Here is a 24,552-nt window from a genome sequence, read left to right as displayed (position 1 = left end):
AAGGTGAAGTTTGAGTTGAGGGGGAGGACGGAAGGGTTCTACAATTCATGGACATTGTTTATCCTGCACTTTCAAGAATTGGATGCCATCGAACATTAGTGGAGGGGGAAGGGGGGGTTGAGTATACTGTTTATCATGTGTGGGATGACCGTGGATTCTCTTTTGGTCTTGATTTGTATTTGGGAGATAGGGGTAATGTTTGTTGAAGAGGAGGTTGGGGGATTGCTATTGTATTTATTATTGTTGGTTATCTGTTGGCTGTATATTTGATGAAGAAGTGGAAAACGAGGCGAATAAAAAAAGAACTCTGGCTGTAGCCTAGCAGGTGTTGCAGCACTAGGTTCTAAGGAACACATGAATAGGACAGGAGAGAGAGGGCAGCCCTGCCGGACTCCTGATTTAATTCGAAATCTTTCTGATTCCCGCCCATTGATTAAAACTGCACTAAGTTTGTGTAGACCAATTGGATCCCACTGCAGGTAACTTTCCTAAACCCATTTTGAAGAGCACATCCATCATATATGTATATGTTACTCAATCAAAAGCCTTCTCCTGACTAGGCTGATGAGGCAGGTGTCTACACCCCTATCTCATGCATAGGCAATCGTATCCCCAAGCAGCTCGAAGCTATCAAAGATCCTCCGGCCGAGTACAGCGCAGGTCTGGCCAGGATGGGTCACCAAGTCCAGAGCAGACTTGACCTGATTGGCGATGACCTTGGACAGCAGTATTTCAATTACTGAAACAAGAGCAGGACTCCCTAGCTAAATTACCTACCTTGGGATTGATTCCTGTTTCCTGTTTTTAAAAATAAATTTAGAGTACCCAATTCTTTTTTTTTCAATAAAGAGCCAATTTAGCGTGGCCAATTCACCCACCCTTCACATCATTTTTGGTTGTGGGGGTGAGACCCATGCAGACATTGGGAGAATGTGCAAACTCCAAATGGACAGTGACCCGGGCCAAGATCGAACCCGGGTCCTCGGTGCCATGAGGTAGCAGTGCTAACCACTGCGCCATCATGCTGCCCCCAAAGATTTAGATCTGGTGTTGTGCAACTGACTGTTGAGGATAAGCAAATGCAAGTAAATTATTTGTTTCATCCATACATGCAAAAGCAATCTTTATTGTAGCTGTCCCAATAACATAATGTATTAATGTTATTTCTAGCAATTTAGAATATCCAGATGATAATAGGCCTGATTAAAACTGGAGTTGTACTATGGCCTACCTCAGTCATTGAGTAAACAATTATAGTACCAAGGTTTACCTGATATTTCATTTCATCTTTGGTGTGAATGACCATTAGGTGAAAGGATGATAAATGTAAATCCCCCAATACAATATTTGATCTATTTACGCTGTATATTTGTTTCTTCTTGTAGACAAGTTTAAATAGTATGTTGAGTGTCTACAGTGAAACAGGAGACTATGGCAATCTGAATATCAGCGGAGAAATTTTCCTTACAATCAATTATAGCTACAAAAGTGGGGCACTAAATATTACTGTGAAGGAATGTCGCAATTTAGCGATTGCAGATGAGAGGAAACAGAGAACTGATCCGTAAGTATTATTTTCACTTTTTGAAGAGCTTGATTGGCCTTTAGACTGAGATAATCAGCCGATGCTCTGAGCAGTGGCACCTGTAGCAGTGGCAAATCCTGGTTGCTCTACTTTAACACATTAAGCGTCGCAGGATAACTTCACAATGCTTATTTGCACAGTTTCAAGGATGATTGTTGTTGTATATCAGAACTGATCAGCTTTATTTCACCTGCAGCTATGTGAAGACTTACCTCCTCCCAGACAAATCTAGTCAAAGCAAACGCAAGACGAAGCTCAAATCCAACACAACAAATCCAGTTTACAATGAAACATTAAAGGTTTGTCAATGTGCTCTTTTTCTGAATGGTTAAATTGTCAACCACTTCATTAAGAAGCTGTTCAGTGTTCAATGTAATATGCAATACTATTCACTGCAGAAATTTGGTCCCTCTTTATTGTTTATTTGAAACACCTCTGGCTGGCTACACCAGAATTTGCCCTTAATGAATTACTAGGTGTATTATAAAATACATTGGTATGGAAATTAATTGACATCACATCTATTTAACAGTCATCTAGCCCCCTATTATGGTGGATAATTGTAGAGGAATGGTTACGAGATGACCAAGGTTGAGGAAATAATTTCCGGAGTACGCGACATTGTGAAAAAACAGAAAGGAAAATGAGGAGCTGTAGCCGAGATAATGAAGGATAGCACAAGGACAAGAAAGGAGATCAAGAGATCTGGCAATAGAATAAGTATGGGTGGGGATTAGGAATAACAAAGGTCATAAACTGCAGCTGGGAGTATAATATTGCTCCAACAATAGTAGTTGTACCAGTGGTCAGAGCATTAAGCAAGAAATAATTGGACCTTGTGTCATGTGAGAGTACCTTTAAGAAACGGTGTTTAAGAAATGTGCCTTTAAGAAGTGGGTGTTTATCATTGATGTCAGAGTGTGGGTGGAGCTGGGCTATCTGTCAGCTTTTTACTTTCATTTTAGGCTGTTTGCTACAGGTTGTGTTTTAGTGTTGTTTTTAGCATTGGAGCTGAAGCCAGACAAAGCAGGTGTACTGTTGATCTCTCTGCCGTGAAAAGACTATGGGCGGAATTCTCCCCTACCCGGCAGGGCAGGCTGTCCCCGCGCCAAGGATTGGCGTGAACCACTCTGGCGTCGGGCTGCCCCGAAGGGCCTCCGCTGGCCGGCGCGAGTTGGCGCATGCGCGGGAGTGCCAGCATGTGCTGGCGTCATCCCAGTGCATGCGCAGGGGGGGGTTAATCTCCACGTCAGCCATCGCGGAGGTCCACAGCAGCCGACACGGAGGAATAGAGTGCCTCCATGGCACAGGCCCGCCCGCGGATCGGGAGGACCCGATCATGGACCAGGCCACCTGGGGGCACCTCCCGGGCCCAGATCACCCCGTGCCCCCCCCCCCCCCGAGGACCCCGAAGACCACCCGCGCCGACAGGTCCCGCCTACTCTAATTTACGCCAGTGGGACAGGCCGAAAACGGGCAGCCACTCGGCCCATTGCGGGCTGGAGAATCGCCGGGGGAGGGCGCGATTCCCGACCCAGCCAAATCCCCAGCACCGGAGAATTCGGCAGCCGTGAGGGGCAGCATTCACGCCGCCCCCCCGGCGATTTTCCGACCCAGCGGGGGCCAGAGAATCCCACCCTATCTCTTGATCATTTGGTGAATTCAGAATTATAAATGTTTTCAGTAGTGAATGTAAACCTGATGTGCTTCTGTTAAAAGGTGTTTGTTTTGTCTTCTAGATGTTGTTTGGAAAGTTATTAAGGATTACTTAGTGTTGTATTATTTGGGGGTTGTATTTGAATTAATGGTTGCTAAGATGTTCACAGTATGTTTTAAAAAGGTTAACTTGAGTTCATAGAATAAACGTTGTTTTGCTTTAAAAAAACTTTTCCATTTCTGCCGCACCACACCTGTAGAGTGGGCCGTCTGCTCCCCATACCACAATCTATTAAAAGTTGTGGGTCAGGTGAACTCCATGATACATTTTGGGGATCTGTAAACCCTGGCGCATAACAAATGTATGTAATACTAGTGTAACAATCTTTAATTAGACTGGCAAATCAAATTGTAGTCTGGAAAATGAGTTTGTAGAATGTTTTCAAGACAGAAGAATACATTGTGGAACCAACTAGGACAAAGCTATTTTCGACATACTATTGTGATAGTGAAGCAGGAATAATAAGTAGCCTCATCGAAAAAGATCCACTCGAGGAAAATACAATGGAATTCCATATTAAGTTTGAAAACAACATAAATGAGTCTCAAACAAGAATTTTAAATTCAAGCAATCCCTGTGTCCAGTAGTGTTCTGCAGGGATTGATGCTGGGTCTCTTGCTGTTTGTACTGTATATTAATGATCTGGATGTGAAGGTAGGAGATCTGATCAGTAAGTTCGCAGATGGCACAAAAATTGGTGGTGTGATAAATAGTGAGGGGGAAAGCCTTAGATTATAGGACGACATAGACAGGTTGGTTAGATGGGCAGAACTGTGGCAAATGATATTTAACCCTGAAAACTGTGAGGAAATGCATTTTGGGACGGCTAACAAGGCAAGGAAATATGGCCGGACCTGAGCAAGTACAGAGGATCACAGGAGTCTTGGTGTGCATGTCCATAGATCCTTCAAGGCATCTGGACAGGTAGATAAGGTGGTCAATAACCAGGTGGCATAGATTTAAGGTAGAGGCAGGAGGTTTAGAGAACATGTGAGGAAAACCTTTTTCACCCACAAGGTGGGTTGGAATCTGGAATTCTCTGGAACTCACTGAGTGGCAAAGGTGGGAACCTTCACAACATTTAATAAGTATTTCGATGAGCACTTGTAGGGTGACACAGTGGTTAGCACTGCTTCCCCCCGGCGGCAAGACCCAGGTTTGATCCCGGGTTACTGTCCATGTGGAGTTTGCACATTTACCTCATGTCTGTGTGGGTCTCACCCCCACAACCCAAAGATGTGCAGGGTAGGTGGATTGGCCACACTAAATTATGGATTGTTATGGATAGCTTATGAGTAAAACAATTTAAATCAACTGCGTACCATCCAGAATCGCAGGGAGCATTAGAAAGGTGGCATTAAACATTAAAGATAATGTTGAGGGCTTATCATAGAATTTACAGTGCAGAAGGAGGCCATTCGGTCTATCGAGTCTGCACTGGCTCTCGGAAAGAGCACGCTACCCAAGGTCAACACCTCCACCTTATCCCCATAACCCAGTAACCCCACCCAACACTAAGGGCAATTTTGGACACTAAGGGCAATTTATCATGGCCAATCCACCTAACCTGCACATCTTTGGACTGTGGGAGGAAACCGGAGCACCCAGAGGAAACCCACGCACACACGGGGAGGATGTGCAGACTCGACACAGTGGCCCAAGCTGAAATCGAACCTGGGACCCTGGAGCTGTGAAGCAATTGTGCTATCCACAAGGCTACCGTGCTGCCCTTTTTCCTTTGGGTGGTGACTGGGTTCATTGGTGCGGGTGCTATCTGTTCTGTGGGGGGTTGGGGCGCTTTCCTTTTCTGCTGCGTTTCTAGCGCACATGTTCCCTGAACATATCGCTGGGCTGTCTCCTGCAATTCCTGCCAATCTGGGCCATTCTCTTCCTCTACTTGTGTCCCAAATGTGGTTTGGAACCCATTTTGAACAGAAAGCAGAGATTGCAGCTCCGCAATCTGCTTCCTACATTTAGCATGGTCCACTGTGCTTTGCCTTTGCTCAGTGGTGGCAGCATGGAATGCTCTTAAAGCTGCCTTCAGGTCACTGCATTGCTTTTGCAAAGGGTCTACCTGCTTCTTGGTTTCCTCTTTTACCAGGACTGCGCGCTGCATATCCTGATAGGCCTTTTCATACTGGGTCTGGGAGCCGCTTAAGTGCGCCAGACAAGACTGGTGTGCACTCTTGGCATCATCCACCTCTACATCTTTTGCTGCAAGCCTCCTTCTTCACTCCATATTCTCTCTTTCTCTGTCACTGACATCCACTTTACTCATGCGATGTCTTTCCTCTAACTCTGCGTGGAGCGTCCTGACGACCTCCTCTGTGCCTCGCAATTGTGCCAAACAGGACACGATTGCCATCAGCTTACGTGCTTTTCCTAGATTCCTTTTGTGAATTGCGCTCAGGTCCTCCCACCAAGTATGTCTGATACTCCCGGGGCCTGTTTCCTCATTTGAGCAGAATTCGCTCCAAAGGGGCCATCCTTTCCCTTTGAGGTACTTTCTGATCTCTTGTTCCCAAACGGGACACGTTTATTATTGTCAAGGTTATCCAGAGGATTGGGATAAAGGAATTCCATTCATATTGTTTGCAGTTAGGAATGCACCTAATAAGTCAATCAAATTCAGACCTTTTATGGGCAGCACGGTAGCAGAAGTGAAAAGCACTGTGGCTTCACAGCGCCAGGGTCCCAGGTTCAATTCCCCGCTGGGTCACTGTCTGTGTGGAGTCTGCACGTTCTCCATGCGTCTCATTGGTTTGTTGCGTTTCCTCCCACAGTCCAAAGATGTGCAGGTTAGGTGGATAAATTGCCCTTCGTGACCAAAAAAGTTAGGAGGGGTTATTGGGTTACGGAGATAGGGTGCAAGTCAGGGCTTAAGTGCGTCGGTGCAGACTTGATGGGCCGAATGGCCTCCTTCTGCACTCTATGTTCTTTTGAACTAATTTTTGGTCATGAGATAAGAGGGGTAAATTGATTAAGGAGAAATTGGTGTGTGAGCAGTCTGAAACTACATTATTGGATTACGTGTCAAATTTTAGGGAACGATTAAATAGAGCAGGTGAATTGGCTAGACTACATTTAAAAGTTGCACAGCATGTGATGAAACAGGTAGCGGACAAGGAAGTAAAAGTTTGTAGTTTTGCCAGTGGAGATAAAGTTTTAGTATTGTTACCAGTGGTAGTTGAACCTTTAAAAGCAAGGTTTTGTGGACCGTATCAGATTGAAAGGAAATTGAATGAGGTGAATTATTTGGTAAGAATGCCAGATAAAAGGGAAACTTGCCGAGTGTGTCATGTGAATATGCTTTAAAGGTTTTTTGAAAGGGGCGGAGAGCAAAAGGAGGAGGTTTTAGTGATTCTAACTCAAAGTGAAGAACCAAATCCAGATGACTCTGAATTTGAAATTCCTCAAATTAAATTGGATAACAAGGATGTTCTTAAAAATTGGGATAAATTAGTGGGTTACCTTCCAGAGGAAAAAAATCAACTGACCTGAAACTGTTATTAATATCACATAGCAAGTTTGTGGAAACCGGTTGGGAAGTACTAAAATGGTTATACTTTTTTTTTTAAATTTAGCGTACCCAATTATTTTTTCCAATTAAGGGCCAATTTAGTGTGGCCAATCCACCTATCCTGCACATCTTTTTTGGGTTGTGGGGGCAAAACCCACGCAGGCACGGGGAGAATGTGCAAACTCCACATGGACAGTGACCCAGGGCTGGGATTCGAACCCAGGTCCTCAGCGCCGTAGGCAACAACGCTAACCACTGTGCCACCCTCTAAAATGGTTATACATGATGTTGATGTGGGAAATGCTGTTCCAAGTAAACAATATCCATATAGACTTTACCCTCTAGAATTGGCACAGGTCAAAAAGAAATTTAAAGTATACTTAAAAACGGCATAACTGAAGTGGGTTGCAGCCAATGGAGCTCGCCCATAGTGATGGTACCAAAACCAGATGGTATCCAACGATTGTGTGTGGACTATAGAAATGTTAATGCAGTTACAAGAACACACTCTTATCCTATCCCACAGTTGGAGGACTACACTGAGAAGGTGAGACAATCAGCTTTTATCTCCTAACTGATTTACTTAACATTTATCCAAAAGGGCAAAGGAGATTTCAGCTTTTGTGTTTCCAAAGGGTATGTACCAATTTAAAGTTATGCCGTTTGGCATGAAAATGCCCCAGCCACATTTCAACGGTTAACTAACAAAGTAGTTTCAGGATTACCCAATTGTGCGGTATCCATTGACAATCTGATGATTTTTAGTCAGACATGGGAAGAACATTTGAAGCATCTGATGGAGTTATTCGATGACTTCAGGAGACGAGTTTGGTCACTGAATCGATCCAGGTTCGGCGCCAGTTTTGCTGTCATGAAAGTCCACGAGTCCTGCCCTGGTGTCAACACTTAGTCTCAGGAACGGAAAATCCAGCACAGGAACTGTGGCTTTATTTCAGGAAAATCAATTAAAAGGCTACAGACAGTGTAATTCTGGCATTTTCTGATCAAGGAGGGTTTTCTGTGTCATACATTAAAAAGTAGAAATGCAACATTGCATGGTGGTGCACGAATATGTAAAGCTTTTTTATTAGCAATGTGTTTGATCAAATACGGATCTTGCATATGCTCCCTGTCAGCCAGACTTTTCTTTCATGTTGTAATAGCTTGCTAATGATTCCATCATATGCTCATAAATCACTGAAGGTGATAGGGCATGTCGAGAGAGCAGTTAATAAAGCACATGGCATCCTAGCCTTTATCAAATAGGGGTATGGAGTACAAAAGCAAGGAAGTTATGTAAAACCTATATAAAACATTGGTTTGACCTCATCTGGAGATTTGCGTCCATTTGGATGTAATGGCATTTGAGAGTGCAGAAATGATTCCATGAGAATGATTCCAGAATGAGGAACATCAGTTACATAGATAGATGGGAGAAGTTGGAATTGTTCTCTTTGGAGATGAAAAGATTGAAAGGAGATTTTCTGAAAATATTCAAATGGGAATATTCAAATGGACAGGTGGAGTTGCATATAGTGAAGGGGACTGTCAGAGAATACAGATCGATTGGAGAGTTGGGCAGAGAAATGGCAGATGGAGTTCAATCCTGACAAATGCGAGGTGATGCATTTTAGAAGATCGAATTCAGATATGAATTATACAATAAATAGCAGAACCCTTCAGAGCATTGACATACAGAGAGATCTGGACGTTCAGGTCCATAGTTCCATAAAAGTGGCAATGCAAGTGGATATGGTGGTCAAGAAGGCATACGGCATGCTTGCCTTCATCGGCCATCTTACAAGATAATGAATGGCTTGGATAGGATGGACGTAGGGAAGTTGTTTCCATTAGCAGGGGAGACTAGGACGCGGGGGCACAGCCTTAGAATAAAAGAGAGTCACTTTAGAACAGAGATGAGGAGAAATTTCTTCAGCCAGAGAGTGGTAGGTCTGTGGAATTCATTGCCACAGAGGGCGGTGGAGGCCGGGACATTGAGTGTCTTTAAGACAGAAATTGATAAATTCTTGATTTCTCGAGGAATTAAGGGCTATGGGGAGAGAGCGGGCAAATGGAGTTGAAATCAACCATGATTGAATGGTGGAGTGGACTCGATGGGCCGAATGGCCTTACTTCCACTCCTATGTCTTATGGTCTTATGGCCAGGGCATTTAGTACAAGAGTGGGCAGGTCATGTTACAGTTGTATAAAACTTTAGTTATGCCACATTTCTAATAATCCTTAGGGAGAATTCAGAATGTCCAATTCACCTAACAGCACGTCTTTCGGGACTTGTGGGAGGAAACAGGAACATCCGGAAGAAACCTACGCAGACATGGGGAGAGCGTGCAGACTCTGCACAGACAGTGATCCAAGCCAGGAATCAAACCTGGGATCCTGGTGCTGTGAAGCAACAGTGCTAACCACTATGCTACAGTGCCACCCTGTTCTGGTCGCTACACTACCAGAAGGACATGGATGCTTTGGAGAGAGTGCAAAGAATGTTTACCAGGATGTTGCCTGGTCTGAAGCGTGTTAGCTTTGAAGAGAGGTTGAATAAACCCGGATTATTTTCGTTGGACCGACAGAGACCTGATTGAGGTCTACCAAATTACGAGAGGTATAGGTAGGGTGACTAGTCAGAAGCTTTTTCCCCAGGGTGGAAGGCTTAATTACAAGGATGCACAGGTTCAAAGTGAGAGGGGAAATCTTTTGGGGATAAGTGCAGGGAAAGCTTTTCATGCAGAGGGTGGTGGGTGCCTGGAATGTGTTGCCAATGGAGGTGGTGGAGGCCGGCATGATAGCAATGTTTAAGATGCATCTTTATAGACACGTGAACGGGCGAAGAATGGAGGGATACAGTTCGTTTGGGCAATAAGTAGTAGGTCTAAATAAGGAATCTGTATTGGCGCAGTTTGGTGGGCCGAAGGACCCATTCCTGTGCTGTAATGTTCTTTGTTCTTTGGGGGTCGACAGAGTAGATCAGGAGCAACTTGCCATTGGTGAAGGGATCAAATTACAGCTGCCATTTTAGGTTATTGGTTAAGGAAGTAATGGGGTAAACATTTTTATGCAGGGATTTATATAGACCTGGAAAACACTGCCTGAGATTGTGGTGGAGGCAGGTTCAATCGAGGTATTCAAGAGGAAATTGGATTATGATCTGAAAGTAAGAATATGCAGGATTATGAAGAGAAGGCAGAGGAGTGGTACCAGGTGGTTCCAATGGCTCCATCAGAGAACAAGCACCAATATGGCAGCCATCCTCTGTGCTGTAACCATTCTTTGATTGCATATGTATTCTCAGGAGTATTTTAAGGATGAGGCATAAGGACACATTTTCAGATGAACATTTCAGTTTGATTCAGTCATTGAGTACATTCATGCTGAGATTGCTAGATTTTTGGACTCAACGGCTATGGAGGGATATTTGGATTGGGTGAGAAAATTATCTTGCTAAATATCGGAGAGACTCAAGGGCCATATGGCTCACCCCTGTTCCTGTTTCTTATGTTAATTGCTATTAAATGACGGCAAAGCACTGGTCGGGCAGAATGCTTAGCGATGGCAGCCTCAATAAATTATTACTTTTGTAATCATTCTTGCAGTATGTCATCAGTCACTCGCAACTGGAAACAAGAACTCTACAGCTGTCGGTCTGGCACTATGACAGGTTTGGACGGAACAGTTTCTTGGGTGAAGTGGAGATACCATTTGATTCCTGGGATTTGGAAAATAAAATTGAGGATTGGTTTCTACTGCAGCCAAAGGTGAGGTTTGAAAAAAATAGGTTGCATTAAAGATTTTCCATTGCAAATAGTGAGAATAATCAGGAGGAACAATTGCATCAGGTTAATAGCTATTGGCAGGTTTCAGAGGGAAATTGGCAGAGGCGTAGGCTATGGTTACTCGCCTAACTGCCCAATCAGCTGTGATGATGCATTTTGTGGAGGTACCCAGCTGAAAGGAGAGTAAGTAATTTAAAAAAAGAAAGTCTTGACCTCATCAAAGGAAATGCCAATAGTATATGAAAACCCTGTAGTCAGCTTTAAATTGTATAGCGATTCCTACAGTGATCAATACCACAATTGGTGATCATTTGATGGATTCCTAAAATGTTCTGAGATGGAACAACTTCAACAAACTTGCTAAGGTGTATATTCTTTTAAAATATTAATGATTAAACTTTCTCTTCACTTCTCTCTTCTTGGCAGACTCATACTGGGATACAGTAATTGCAATCCTCCAGTAAAGATAAAGTTGCTATAGTCCCAGGTGACCATAGGCTGCTTTCCCCCTTGTGGGAGGAAAGCTGACTGGTGGTGATTTAACCGGAGGGTCACCACACCTCAGGTGAGGGGCAAGGTTGAGAAGGCGGGGTCTTAATGAATAACTTCCGCCGGTACGGGAAGTGAACCCGCACTGCTGGCCTCGCTCTGCATCATGAACCAGCTGTTTAGCCAATTGAGCTAAACCGGCCCCCAATCCTCCAGTACTCCACCTACTTAGGGATATTTGAAGTATTCATTTCAAATCTTAACATGCCCCATTTGAAATGGAAAATGTGTCTTTCTGTCTGCAATATATATTTATGCATTTTTGGATTTGAGAACAATGTTATATAATCACAATTTATTCACCATCGATTTGGCATGAGAGCTCCAGATGGTCCTAATGCACACTTTTTGTCGTTCCTAAACTTTCCATTGCTTAAAACAGACAATGCTGTATAACCGAACTGAAACAAATGATCACCATTCCACAATTAACAATCATTATTGACTTGATTTAAATGATATTTAATAAAAATATTAGATCCATGATTTTAAACAGTGAGGCAGAGTTTTGTGCTCATTGAGGTGAAGGATGCCTGTGCCGGGTAATGGAACACAAAACCCATTTTTGATCACAATATCAGTATTACGCAGATCAGGTGCAGCACATCATTCTGCATACTAGACCTCTCCCATCCGAAATGTGCCTTAGTTCCAATCTCAGTTAAGAAATGCTTACGGCTATTTTAACATGAATTAGAAGCAGTTTCATTCTTTGGAACTAAATCGTATCTTTCCCTTCACTCAAATTTGGAAGTCACTTCTTAGTCATTAACAAATGTTTGAGCCTTTAATAGGTGGAAAGCAGGAAGCAGGGACTTCTCACCAGTAGTATGGTGAGCAGCACACAGACGATAATATATCTGAGTTCTACCGTCCTCCAGATCATGGCACAGGCACATGCCATAAATCAATCAACAGTTAATTCAATGGCTGGAAGTGGGTGGGATGCAGGGAGGTGCAGAGCTTAGAGTGTCATCTGTTTGTTCTTCTGCAACTCACTCATGTCATGGTACATATCACACCATGGCTGTTCACAAAACTGCCTATAAGCAAATGTTGTCCACAACTAATGTTAGATATTAGTATTGAGTTCAAATGCAAACTGTATTGACACCTGGATTTTTGGGAGGTTGTGGGAGTCACAAAACCCTTCCAAGATTCATTGGTTTTCAATTGTTTCTTTCATCAATATGGCACAAAATATAAATACTAGATTACTTCAACCGAGATACAATAAAAAATCTATGGCTACAAGTGGGTGGATTTTAATGCAGTTCTCACATAATTACTTGTCTTTTGCTTGTTCATAGATTGAGGCTGCGGTAGATAATGTTTTACAGTATAAAGGAGAATTAACAGTTTCTTTGCGATATACCCCATTTGGTCAAACACTAGCCCTGCCAGCAGAACATGGAAAAGGTAAGTGAATTTACATGTATTGCGTCTGCTCTATGTGGAATACAGAGTTCTGATTGGACTGATTACTTCCAACACAGTAGGGAATATGTTGCAGTGCCAAGCATAATTATAACATCATTACATTAAAAAGTTTCTATTCTCATGTGTGACGCTGCTTCATAGAAACACTGTTCTTGCAACAATGGCCACTGAGTGTAAAACTGCCAAACTTCACTGGGAAGACCGATCGTCAGTTGGTCTCAGCAGTTTTCCACGGGATCAGCTCTCGTGAAAACTTGGGCTAAGGCCTTATGAAATGCGAGAGCAGCTTGTATTACTGGATTTTTTAAAAAGCAAATGTTAAATTAGTGTGAATTGAAGATATAATGGGTTCAATGCAAGTTAATCATGGTTGGGAAATCTACAGGCAAGTGCAAGAATTGAAGGAACTGTTGTGGCTACAATCAATATTCATTCTGACCAAAGCAAAATTGGAGCTCATATCTGGAGACAAAAATGGTATATTAGGACAAATAGGTGGTTTCAGAGTGTAAAATTAATCAATAGGTGTCTGGAAGTATGGATAACTGTGGAGACCAGGATAAGATAGGTGAAACAAAAATAAAAGAAAAACCAAGAGAAACATTGCCAAGATTTGATAACTCTCAGGAACAGTAAAGGATTGTTCAAATATATACAGAATAATTTTTGACATGGAGCCAGGAGGTAACATGAGAACTCCCCCTGGTTCCACAGCACTTCTGAGTAGTGCTGCGTACGTTCGATTGAATCCCCTCCCATTGTCATACCTTTCTCCTTCTATCCAAGATTCAATGCCAGCAAAATAAGCAATGCAAAATTAATCCCTTGCAATGGAAAATTGCCTCTGGAGTTACAATTGGTGCTGGCAGCTCACCAAATTATTGAAATTAGGCACTTGGCCCAAGGCCATATATAAGGCGTCTCAAGCCACTCAGTCCAAGCCTGCACCATGTGCATATCACTGATTGCATACCCTTTATAAGGGCAGAACCAATTTTTATATTAGAAAATGCAGTATGAAATTAGTGTTAAACTATGTTACCATTAATGAATAAATTGAATTGCTGGATGAAGGATAAAAGGAATAAGAACAGACCATGCAAATACTTTCTGATGTGGAAAGTAAATGCCAACATGAACTGGTTGGAATAAATGGCCTGATTCCATGTTCTAAATTCTATGTATTATTCTAATTGCTATCACTTGCATGCAAGATAGTTTATTTTTAAAGCTCCACTAAGGACACTTTATACTTCATTTTTCCATACTTTTATCTCATTTAGCTCGGTAGAAGATGCCAAACCATATTGTATTATGCTGTTAACACTGGCTAAGATAGCAGGATAATTGAGTTGGAATAGCCAGTTCATGATGCTCAGGTAGTGAGAAACTAACAACAGACATCATCCTCTCCCTCTGTAAAGAAAGCAAACATAATAATCAAACTCCATACCAAATATACCTGAGTCTCTGGTCACTTGTATTTTTATGACATGTAAGTAATGCCTTATGTCTAGTTTGATATCTCAATAATAACTATTACAAAGTTCATTCTGCTGATGTTTACTTTGATGTGGTGACACTTTAATAGTTTGACGAAAGCTTCAGTATTTTAAAAATGCAACTATAGTGCACCAGCTCTCACTTTTCTTTTGTGGCCTGTAACATAATCTTTGTTTGGATAGAAATGTAGATCAAGGCATTTAACAATAAATTGTTTCCAAATGGAATGGTTTATTGGATATGAGATTAAAAATAATATAAACGTTCTCATTCCACACAGCTAAAAGAAGTTTCATTGGGGGCAAGAAAAGCTCTGCCCCGGCATCGAGTGGTGGAGTATTGGAGGTGCTCATTAAGGAAGCAAAAAATTTAACTGCGGTAAGAACAGGAGGCGTTTCAGATACCTTTGTAAAAGGGTAAGTTTATAACATTTAGCATCTTGTGTTCCTTAAGGCATCAAATGCAAATAATTTGTGACCAAGAATATAATTAAGTTAAATAGTTATAAATAATTAACGGGGATACTAAAATTCTTATTTAGGGAGCTCCTATTATTTTATTGTATATTAGCTATCTTCTTATCAGCTTTGTCTATAGTTTATAGAAATATTTCATAATAGAAGGCATATTGGAACAGGTCTAGATGTGTAATGAATTAAATTTTTCTTTGTACCTGTACTAAAATGTGAACTTCTTGTTGTTCCTGAACTAAAATGTTAACTTCTTGTTACTTATTATTTGTTTCAAATCAGATACTTGCTTCCTGACAACAACAAAGTTTCTAAGCACAAAACACCTATCTTTAAAAAGAGTGTAAACCCCCAGTGGAACTACACATTCACCTACAGCGGCCTACACCTTTCTGATCTACAAAATGTCTCCTTAGAACTAACGGTCTGGGACAAAGAAACACTTTCCAGTAATGTTTTTCTAGGCGGTACCCGGCTCGGCCATGGCAATGGTAATTCAATTATTTCTTCTTACCCATAACTTTTGTCCATGATTTTTCCACAATAACTAATTTGCTGAATAATAGGAGAAAGGTCAATCTCGGTCCGATTCAAGCCATGTAGAAATGATAGCTATGATACTTGTTTATCAGATTTATTTATGCAGCTCTTTTGATGATATTAAACAAGGCAATATGGTTTCTCCCTGCAATTATAAAACTGCCACAAGTTTTGTTTATTGGAGTAGCCTAACAATTGGAGAAACCACCTCCTATCTTCCCTAACTGTGGTGTAGTTCCACGAATATGAGCAGCTCTGCAGCGCTTCAGTCAAGTAAGTGATGAAGTCTCTGGAAAAGATAATACAATTTTTGAGAGTGATAATAAAACCTTTTTCTGTCAGGACAAGGGACCATGCAAGATTGGTGGTTAAGGACAGATTCAGAGTGCTTTTTATGTTAAGACAAAAGCTCTTACGAGTAGTTTGAATCAGTCTATACTCCTGTGAATGATGCTCATGTTCCAGCTGTGAAGTGTTGTGTGTTGAAATATACAGAAATGAAAGATCCGCACAGCATAAGATTAATCCACATGGAAGTGGACAAGCATGTACAATTCAAAGCCTTCTTAACAACTGTTTCAATTTGCCTGGCCACCTTCAGAGAATTATGCACTTGAACCCCGAGATCCCTCTGCTCCTGTACTCCCCTCAGAGTTGTACCATTGAGCCTATCTTGTCTCCCCATGTTTCTTCTACCAAAATGCATTACCTCACATTTTGCTGCATTGTAGTTCATCTGCCAGGTGTCTGCCCATTTGGCCAACTTGTCAATGTCCCTCTGAAGTTGCTCAGCATCACCCTCACAATTCACTATTCCCCCTAGCTTAGTATCATCTGCAAATTTAGAGATTTTGCCCACAACACCCACTTCTAAATAATTTATATAAATCAGAAAAAACAAGCGTCCCAACACTTGTACCCTGGGGAGGGCCACTTTCAACTTGTCTCCAGTCTGAGAAATGCCCATCCATTCCTACCCTGTTTCCTTTCTCTTAGCCAACTTTTAATCCATGCTGCCAAGGACCCATCAATCCCTAACATTTTTAATTTGCTAATCAATCTGCCATGTGGCACTATATCAAATGCTTTCTGAAAGTCCATCCACGGCACTACCTTCATTCACTGCCTGTGTCACTTCGTCAAAGAACTCAATTAAATTTGTCTGACATGACCTGCTCTTGACAAAGCCATGTTGACGGTCAAGTATTAACATATTTTTCTCTAAGTGTATATTTATCACATCCAGTATTATAGCCTCCATCCATTTTCCTACTATTGATAAGTCTGCAGTTTCCTGGGTTATCCTTTGCCCCTTCCGTAAACAATGGCATTACATTTGCAATCCTCCAGTCCACCGGGACTAATCCGTGTTCTGAGAGGCCTGGGAAATTTCTGTCAACGGTTATGCAATATGCTCCCTTACCTCTCAGCAATCTAGGGTGCATCCCATCCGGGCCTGGCGACTTCTCTACCTGGAGTGCTGCCAGCCTTTTTAGCACCTTTTCTTTATCTATCACTATCCTACTCGGTTGTTCAACACCCATATTTTCAGCTCGGCCATTGTCACCATCTTTTAATTTGGTAAAAGCAGAAGCAAAGTTTATATAATTTGTGAAATGTTGAGGCCCCAGTATGGCATGCCACTGGTTACATCCTGCCAAATGGGAAAAAAAACACTTAGGCCCACTCTTTCCTGTTAGCTAGCCAATCTTCACTCCATATCAATATGTTACCGCCCACACCATGAGCTTTTATTTTCTGCAATAACCTTTGATTGGCTTCTGGAAATCGGTATAGTATATCCACTTTATCCACAATGCATGTGGCTGCTTCAAAGAACTCCAATAAATTGGTTGAACATGATTTTCCCTCATTCTCCCTGTGTCTGCGTGGGTTTCACCCACACAAACCAAAGATGTGCTGGTTAGGTGGATTGGCCATGCTAAATTGCCCCTTAATTGGAAAAGAATAATAATAATTGGGTACTCTAAATTAATTTTTAAAAATCATGGTGCTGGTTTCTCCGCCCTGCCGCACCACATTTCTGCCCCAATCCGCTGTTGGGATTCTCCATTACGCCAGTTGGTCAATGGGGTTTCTCATTGTGGGGCTTTCATTCCTTGTCTCTACTCTTTGATTTACCACATCTTCCCAAATTTGATCACCTTTAGTTAAAAACTATCTCTCCTTCCCTGTGATGCAATTTGCTAGAATGCTGGTCCCAGTATGGTTCAGGTGTGGACAATCCCAACGGTACAGATGCCACTTTCCTTAATACTGTTGCCAGTGTCCCACGAACCAGACCCACTTCTCTTATCAGTCTTTGAGCCACATATTTATTTCTCTAATTATTTGTCCTGTGCCAATTTGCACATTGCTCAGTTAATAATCCTGAGATTATTACCTTTGGGGTTCTTAATTTGGTGCTTAGATCCTTGTTCTAGTTCTACCTGTCATTAGTACCTACATGGACCACAATGACTCGGATCCTCCCAGTGGAATATCCTCTCCAACCCTGAGCAGATGTCCCGAACCCTGGCAGCCTACTGCATTCTCGCTCTTTGCCACAGGAAAGTGTCAATCCCCTCATTATACCGTCCCATACTACCACTACATTCCTTTTTGTCCCATCCACTTGAAAGCTTCCTGTACTCATGGTCAGTCAGCTCATTAATCCTGCAACCCCACTCTCATTCAAACAAGCTGAAAGAGCCTCAGCAGACCTGTTGGACAAAAACAAAGGCTGTCTCATTCACAGTCCACTCTCCTATCCTTGACCGGTTCCAGGTTTGATTCCTGGCTTGTTCACTCTGTGTGGAGTCTGCACGTTCTCCCCGTGTCTGCATGGGTTTCCTCCAGGTGCTCCAGTTTCCTCCCACAAGTCCCGAAAGATGTGCTGTTAGGTGAATTGGATATTCTAAATTGTCCCTCTGTGTACCCGAACAGGCGCTGAAATATAGCGACTCGTGACTTTTCACAGTAACTTCATTACAGTGTTAATGTAAGCCTACTTGTGATAATAAAGATTATTATTATTAGATCAAGGCTGATTTTCTACCCAATGCCACCTTCCTGCACTATTGCTGAAACCCCTAATGTCATTGTTATCTATTGATCTCTGCTTTGAACAAACTCACAGCCCTCTGGGGTAGAGAATTCCAAAGATTTACCACCCTCTGACGCAATAAATTCCTCCTTATCTACTGTGGCCTATCCCTTATTCTGTTTTTTTGCATCTGAAAGTAAAGCACATTTGTTACAAATTCCATTGCCTGTCTACCATCATAGCTTTTAATATAGTTCCCCAGTCTACCTCAGCCAATTTGTCCCTCATACCTGTGTAATTTCCTTTGTTTAGATTAAAGACCTTAGTTTCAGATTATATTTCATTCAGTTCATCGACTTGTTTAGACCGTGCCCTTGCAGAAAAATCAGTCCAAGAAGCAGCTCTCCATTCACAGCATTACTGAATTCCACACAGATTAGTGCAAACTTCAGATTCCTTTTCATGGCAAAGTGTAACATTAATATGTTTTTGTAGTTTTGCACAAAATTCCACTAGTGTATTGTAGACTTCTGGCCTGAGCACTGCCTCTCTATTTAACTGATAAATGCTTAACAGAAAATGCCTAGTTAAGTGCCATACCAGCAATATCTCTGCTTAATATCGTCACATAATTGTTTTTTTTAAAACAGGTCGTAGCTATGGGAATGAAGTTGATTGGATGGATTCTCAAGGGGAGGAACAACATATCTGGCTTCAAATGATAGCAAACCCAGGTATCTTTGTGGAGAGCACAATAATGCTGAGAGCCAGCATGGCAAAGCGCAGATTTTGAGCCCGACAGACTGAAAGAATACAACCTAAAATACCACACACTGTCAAACAACTGTATTACTGAACATATTACTTTATAATAATAATAAAGCAATTTTACTTTTTAATTTTTGTAAATCATTTCCTTGGGATTTTTTAAACTGTTCATTTTTGTAAAAAATATCATTCAGGATCAGCTAATATCTAGTTCAGCAATTGGGAAGAGAAAATACTTTCCTCTAGTTATTCAACTGTATCTGTCGTAGGTTAATAATTAGGAATGCTTAGTGGTTTGACATCGAAAAGTAGCCAACAAGGTTCGAGTCTTGAATACTACCAACAATTAGCCTGTCCCTATTTTCCGATGTAACTGAGTTAGCAATTTCAGTCATATGAACTCAAGTGCTGAAGATTTTCTCTATTCAAAAACTCTAGCAAGGTCAGAATTGTAAATGAAAACCAGGTGGTGCACAGACAAAAAGTTCCCCAATCTCTGTAACAAAGCATGGCTCTATTTAATGGCAGGTTCCGCACCATTCATGGATTGGTCATTTCAAAAGCACTGGCCCTTGGCCTTCTATGCCGCTCACATTTTCACACTGAAGGGGTCGACAGCTGGACCAATGCTGCTCAAGTCAATCCCAAGAACGAATGAGAAGGCCCTATATGAATCACTGTCTGACTACTCTGCTGGCTAAAGATAGTGTGACAAAGAAAGGAAGCTGTACATACAGAACCTTTGTGAAACACAAAATTGTTATTGTGCAGAAGGAGGCTATTTGGCTCATCACTGTCTCTTTAAACGAGCATCATGACTTAGTGCCATTCACCTGCTTTTCCCCCATACCCCTAAATGTTGGATAATTACTTGAATAGAAACAATGCTCTCTCGAATGCCTCGATTGAACCTGCCTCCACCACACCTCCAGGCAGTGCATTCCAGATCCGAGCCACTTGCTGTCTGAAAAATATTTTTGTCTTTTGCAAATCACTTTAAATCTGTGTCCTCTTGTTCTTGGTCTTTTTACAAGCGGGAACAGATCCTCCTTATCTACTCTGATCTGCCCAACCTCTCCAATATATCCACATAATTGCAGTTTCTCATCCCTGGAACCATTCTTGTGAACCTCTTCTGCACTCTCTCCAATGCGTTCATATCCTTCCTGTAGTGTGGCACCTAGAACTGTAAACAATATTCCAGCTGAGGTCTAACAAGTGGCTTGTTTATTAACTGCTCTCTCCATCTGTTCTGCCACCCTCAACGATCTATGCACATATACACCCAGATCCCTCTGCTCTTGCAGCTACCCAACCTGGTTTTATATTGTTCATCATGTTTTTGTTAGGAGCTGGAGAAGAAAGAAGTGATGGCATTTAAAACTGGATGCAGAACTGTACTTTGGTAAAATTAAACTTTCAGATACTAAAAGTCATAAAGGACAAACCAAAAATTATTTTCCTACCTGTGATGGTAGTAATCAAATGTAAGGATGAAGAATCGAACATTTGTATGTGAAATGATGTATGTTTTCCGCAGTCTGCACTGTAAACACATTGTCCAATAAAAAAGAATTCAAGTATCCAGAGACACTCTGCTTTGGTCATTGCTCCTCGGGATTTTAGGAGGAAACTAGATCATATATCAAAGTCAATCAATTTTGAAATTCTCCTGAACATTATCTATTCCCTTCAAGACTGAAGACTCACCATGTAAATTTCCCACGCAAACGAGACTCTCCATGCAAAATCCCACACAAACCATCCTGTTGTTTCTTGATAAGTTTCAATAATTCTAACACGCTACAAGTTACACATTCAGAATTAATTCAGCTGTAGTCAGAGAACAGTGGCAGGATTTAGCAGACCCAAATCCCGTCATGGTTACAAAATAGCGCAAGAGACCCAAAACGAGATTTGTGTCGGGGAGATTTCCGATCGCAATACTCCCCGGCCATCCCAGATGACATGATCAAGCCCAGAAAGGGCACAAAGCCTGATTTGCATCAATTTGAGTGTATTATAAATGCACTTAGCATGGTTAAAGTCAAATATTCCGACCCACCCACCCACCAGGCATGATGTCACATGGACCTGAGTTACTACTGGTTTTCAAAAACGGGAACCAGGGACCATGACCTGCGAGAGGGAGGAAGGAGGTGACCCCCTCTCTCCACATTGTACCGATTCACAGCGGATTCTATCTCTCTGGCCCTGCATTCAACACTCAAACACCTCGGCAACAAGAATATCTACGTCAGACTGCTATTCATAGACAATAGCTCCGCCTTCAACACCATTATCCCAACAAGACTGATAACCAAACTCTGCAATCTTGGATTTGACCCCTCCCTGTGCAGCTGGATCCTTAACTTCCTCACCAACAGACCACAATCTGTCAGGATAGGTAACAGCACCTCCTCCACGATAGTCCTCAACACCGGGGCCCTGCAAGGATGTGTGCTCAATCCTCTACTGTGCTCCCTATACACTTATTGAAAATGTGGAAAGATGTGTCATATGAACCATGGAGGTCTGGCAATATCTGGTCTGAGATAAACATGAGAGGATACAGGGAAAGATCCTACAAAGGGTTAACAGCAGCTGCAAAGAGCAGGATTATAAAATGCAGATTCTTTCTCTCAAGCAGGCTTAGCAAACACACAGGTTTTTTGTATGAAGCTAAAAACAATGGCTCACACCTTCATTGAAAGTAATTATCTTAGTAAGCATCTGGAAAAGCATGGATTAGTATTTCAATTGAGCTAAGTGATAAATGTAAAACTTTCAATTTATAACCAAGTGGATTTTTAGCATTACGCTAAAAGCAATGTTTCACACCTTCATTTAAATGAACTCTCTTAGTAAGCAGCTGGAAAGGAAAGGATGAGGTTCAGTTGAATTTGGTGACAATCCTAGGTGAAATTCTGCTGACACCAAGTAAATTAAAGAAAACTGGAGACTATCAGTCTACGAGAAACATAATTTAGAGCCAAAATCAAAGTCAAAATTATGAGCTGAGGACATAATTGGAAAATAAAACTATAGAAATGACAGGAACCAAACCAAAATTCACACCTCTATTGAAACCAAAGCATTTTTGAATATCACAAAGGAACTTTGAACATCACAAAGGAAACAATGTAATCAGAGACCCGAGAGGTGAGGTCAGGTCAAAATGAATACTTAGTTGTGTTAGAATGTTTAGATCAAAGATACTTTTTGCAATCAAAGTGAAATATAGTTACTTTACAATAAGGTCATAAAACCTTAATAACTGTTAGAAAGAAAATATAAACCCAGAGACCAGAGCAGGAACTACCAAAACCAGAACTCAGCGAGAAGGAGAGAAGGAACAAGGGAAGCAGAGTCAGCTTACAGCCAGCTCGGTCATGGGAAAGATAAGACATAGCAGCCGAGCTAAAACAGCTAATACATCTGAGGAAGACTAGAATTTAAAGAGGCAGAGTCAGCTCAGAGATAGCTAGCAGAGCCAGCTCTCACAGCTCGGTATATGGGAAAGATAGGACATAGCAACCGAGCTCACCAGCGCATACATGTAAAGACGACCAGATTTTAAAGAAGATTGATTGTCAAGGTGGGCCTGAAGGTCCCTTCAACCAACCAGAAGGAAGATCTTTTTACTTTCCTGTAAAGACAGTGATTGCAGCTTTTAAAAGAAAAAATATAATAATAAAATAACTTAATTTAACCTGAAACGGTGGTTATTCTTAAGTCTACTTTACTTACTTAGCAATGCGGGACCCAGGATCGATGCTATTAAGTGGTATGTAGATGAAATCTTCGATGAAGGTATGGGTTATACCGGGGGATAACTTGAAAATATAGTTTGACCTGAATAGCACCCACCGAAGCCTGCATCGGAGTCAGGGAGTGAGAATCCCTGTTCACCATTTAGAATGTCTGCCCTTTTTGGTATGGGCGAATTCTAAGAATAATGGTGAGTTTTTAACAACAACACAAGAAAACTTGCTTTGTGTGGCAAGATTTAACTCCAATTCAATCTATAAATTTGCGGATGATGCGACTGTGGTGGGTTGTATCTCAAACAACGATGAATCAGACTACAGAAGGGAAATAGATCACTTAGTATATTGGTGTACTGAAAACAACCTCTTTAAATATTGGAAAGAACAAGGAACCGATCATCGACTTCAGGAAGCGCAGCACGACACCCTCTCCATATACAAATGGCTCCGGAGTGGAGATGGTCGATAGCTTTACGTTCCTGGGGGTCACCATTGCCAACAGTCTGTCCTGATCCACTCACGTTGATGCAACAGCCAAGAAAGCCCAACAACATCTCTATTTCCTACAGGAGCTAAAGAAATTGGGCATGACTGCATCGACTCTCACCAACTTCTACAAAATCTACCATAGAGAGCATCCTATCCGGCTGCATCACAGCTTGGTATGGCAAATGCTCGGCCCAAGATCGCGAGAAACTGCAGAGTATGGTGAACTCAGCCCAGCGCATTATACAAGCTTGCCACCCTCCCATTGATTCTGTTTACACCTCCCACTGTCTCAGGAAGGCAGACAGCATTGTCAGAGACCCCTCACACCCAGGCTTCCATCAGGCAGAAGATACAGAAGTCTGAAGACCCGCACATCCAGACATAGGAATAGCTTCTTCACCACAGCTACTAGACTCCTCAACGACTCTCCCTCGAACTGATCTGTTCCCTGTAAGAACATTATTCATGATGCCCTATGTTGCTCTTGCTCATGTATTGCTTTGTTTGGCCCTTGTTCCGCTCTGTAACAAATCTCTATTTGTTGATGTACCATTTGTCAATGCACTCTGTCGATTATTCTTTTGTCTACTGTGTACGTTCCCTTGGCCGCAGAAAAATATATTTCACTGTACTTTGATACATCCACCAAGCAATCAGGGAGTCCAAGGGGACAGTCCGCAGTCCTGCTCTGATGGGGTGTTCAAGAGAAGGGGGCCTCTGGAATGCGGGTCGTAGCTGGTGTGTATGTTGCCCTGAGGCTCATGGGGGGAAGGGGGCATGATGAGACTGAAGGAGGTGGGGCTAAGGAATTGGGTTGATAAGACCCCAAAAAAGGCAACAGTGCCCAAGGCTGGTCAAGTAATGGAGATGGATGGGCATTTGAGATGTGAATAAGTGGTAGCCCGCCTGTTAATAGAAATATAAAAAACAGGAGCAAAAGGCCATTCGGCCCTTTGAGACTACTCCGCCATTCATTATGATCATGGCTGATCATCCAACTCAGTAGCCTAATTAACCCGCTTTCTCTCCATATCCTTTGATCCCCTTTAACCCAAGTGCTATATCCAACTGCTTCTATGAAACATACAATGTTTCAACCTCAACTGCTTCCTGTGGTAACAATTCCATCGGCTCACCACTCTCTGGGTGAAGAAGTTTCTCCTCATCTCTGTCCCAAATGGTCTATCTTGTATCCTCAGGTTGTGACCCCTGGTTCTGGACACCGCACCATCGGGAACATCCTTCTTGCATCTATCCCGTCTAGTACTGTTGAATTTTATAGGTTTCAATGAGATTCCCCTTCATTCTTCTGAACTCCAGCGAATACAATCCTAACCGATTGAATCTCCCCTCATACGTCAGTCCCG

The 24,552-nt window shown here is 42.0% G+C and overlaps 1 protein-coding gene across 6 annotated transcripts in view; it reads left to right on the top strand.

The window, feature by feature from the left end:
• The window catches only part of sytl5 (synaptotagmin-like 5), a 280,747-nt gene extending 260,230 nt beyond the window's left edge, over positions 1-20,517 (top strand). For all 6 annotated transcript variants that reach the window (XM_038802150.1, XM_038802146.1, XM_038802147.1 and 3 more), the window contains 7 exons: positions 1,386-1,564; positions 1,782-1,884; positions 10,431-10,592; positions 12,470-12,578; positions 14,383-14,518; positions 14,855-15,063; positions 18,809-20,517. In XM_038802150.1, the coding sequence (XP_038658078.1) occupies positions 1,386-1,564; positions 1,782-1,884; positions 10,431-10,592; positions 12,470-12,578; positions 14,383-14,518; positions 14,855-15,063; positions 18,809-18,951 (1,041 nt within the window). In that variant the 3' untranslated portion in view covers positions 18,952-20,517. The remainder of the gene's footprint in view (positions 1-1,385; positions 1,565-1,781; positions 1,885-10,430; positions 10,593-12,469; positions 12,579-14,382; positions 14,519-14,854; positions 15,064-18,808) is intronic.
• Positions 20,518-24,552: the final 4,035 nt, after the last annotated feature.

Source organism: Scyliorhinus canicula, chromosome 7, assembly GCF_902713615.1.
Source record: "Scyliorhinus canicula chromosome 7, sScyCan1.1, whole genome shotgun sequence".
Taxonomy (NCBI): Eukaryota; Metazoa; Chordata; class Chondrichthyes; order Carcharhiniformes; family Scyliorhinidae; genus Scyliorhinus; species Scyliorhinus canicula.
Note: the sequence above shows the minus strand (reverse complement) of the source record. Positions and strands in the feature narration are given on the sequence as shown.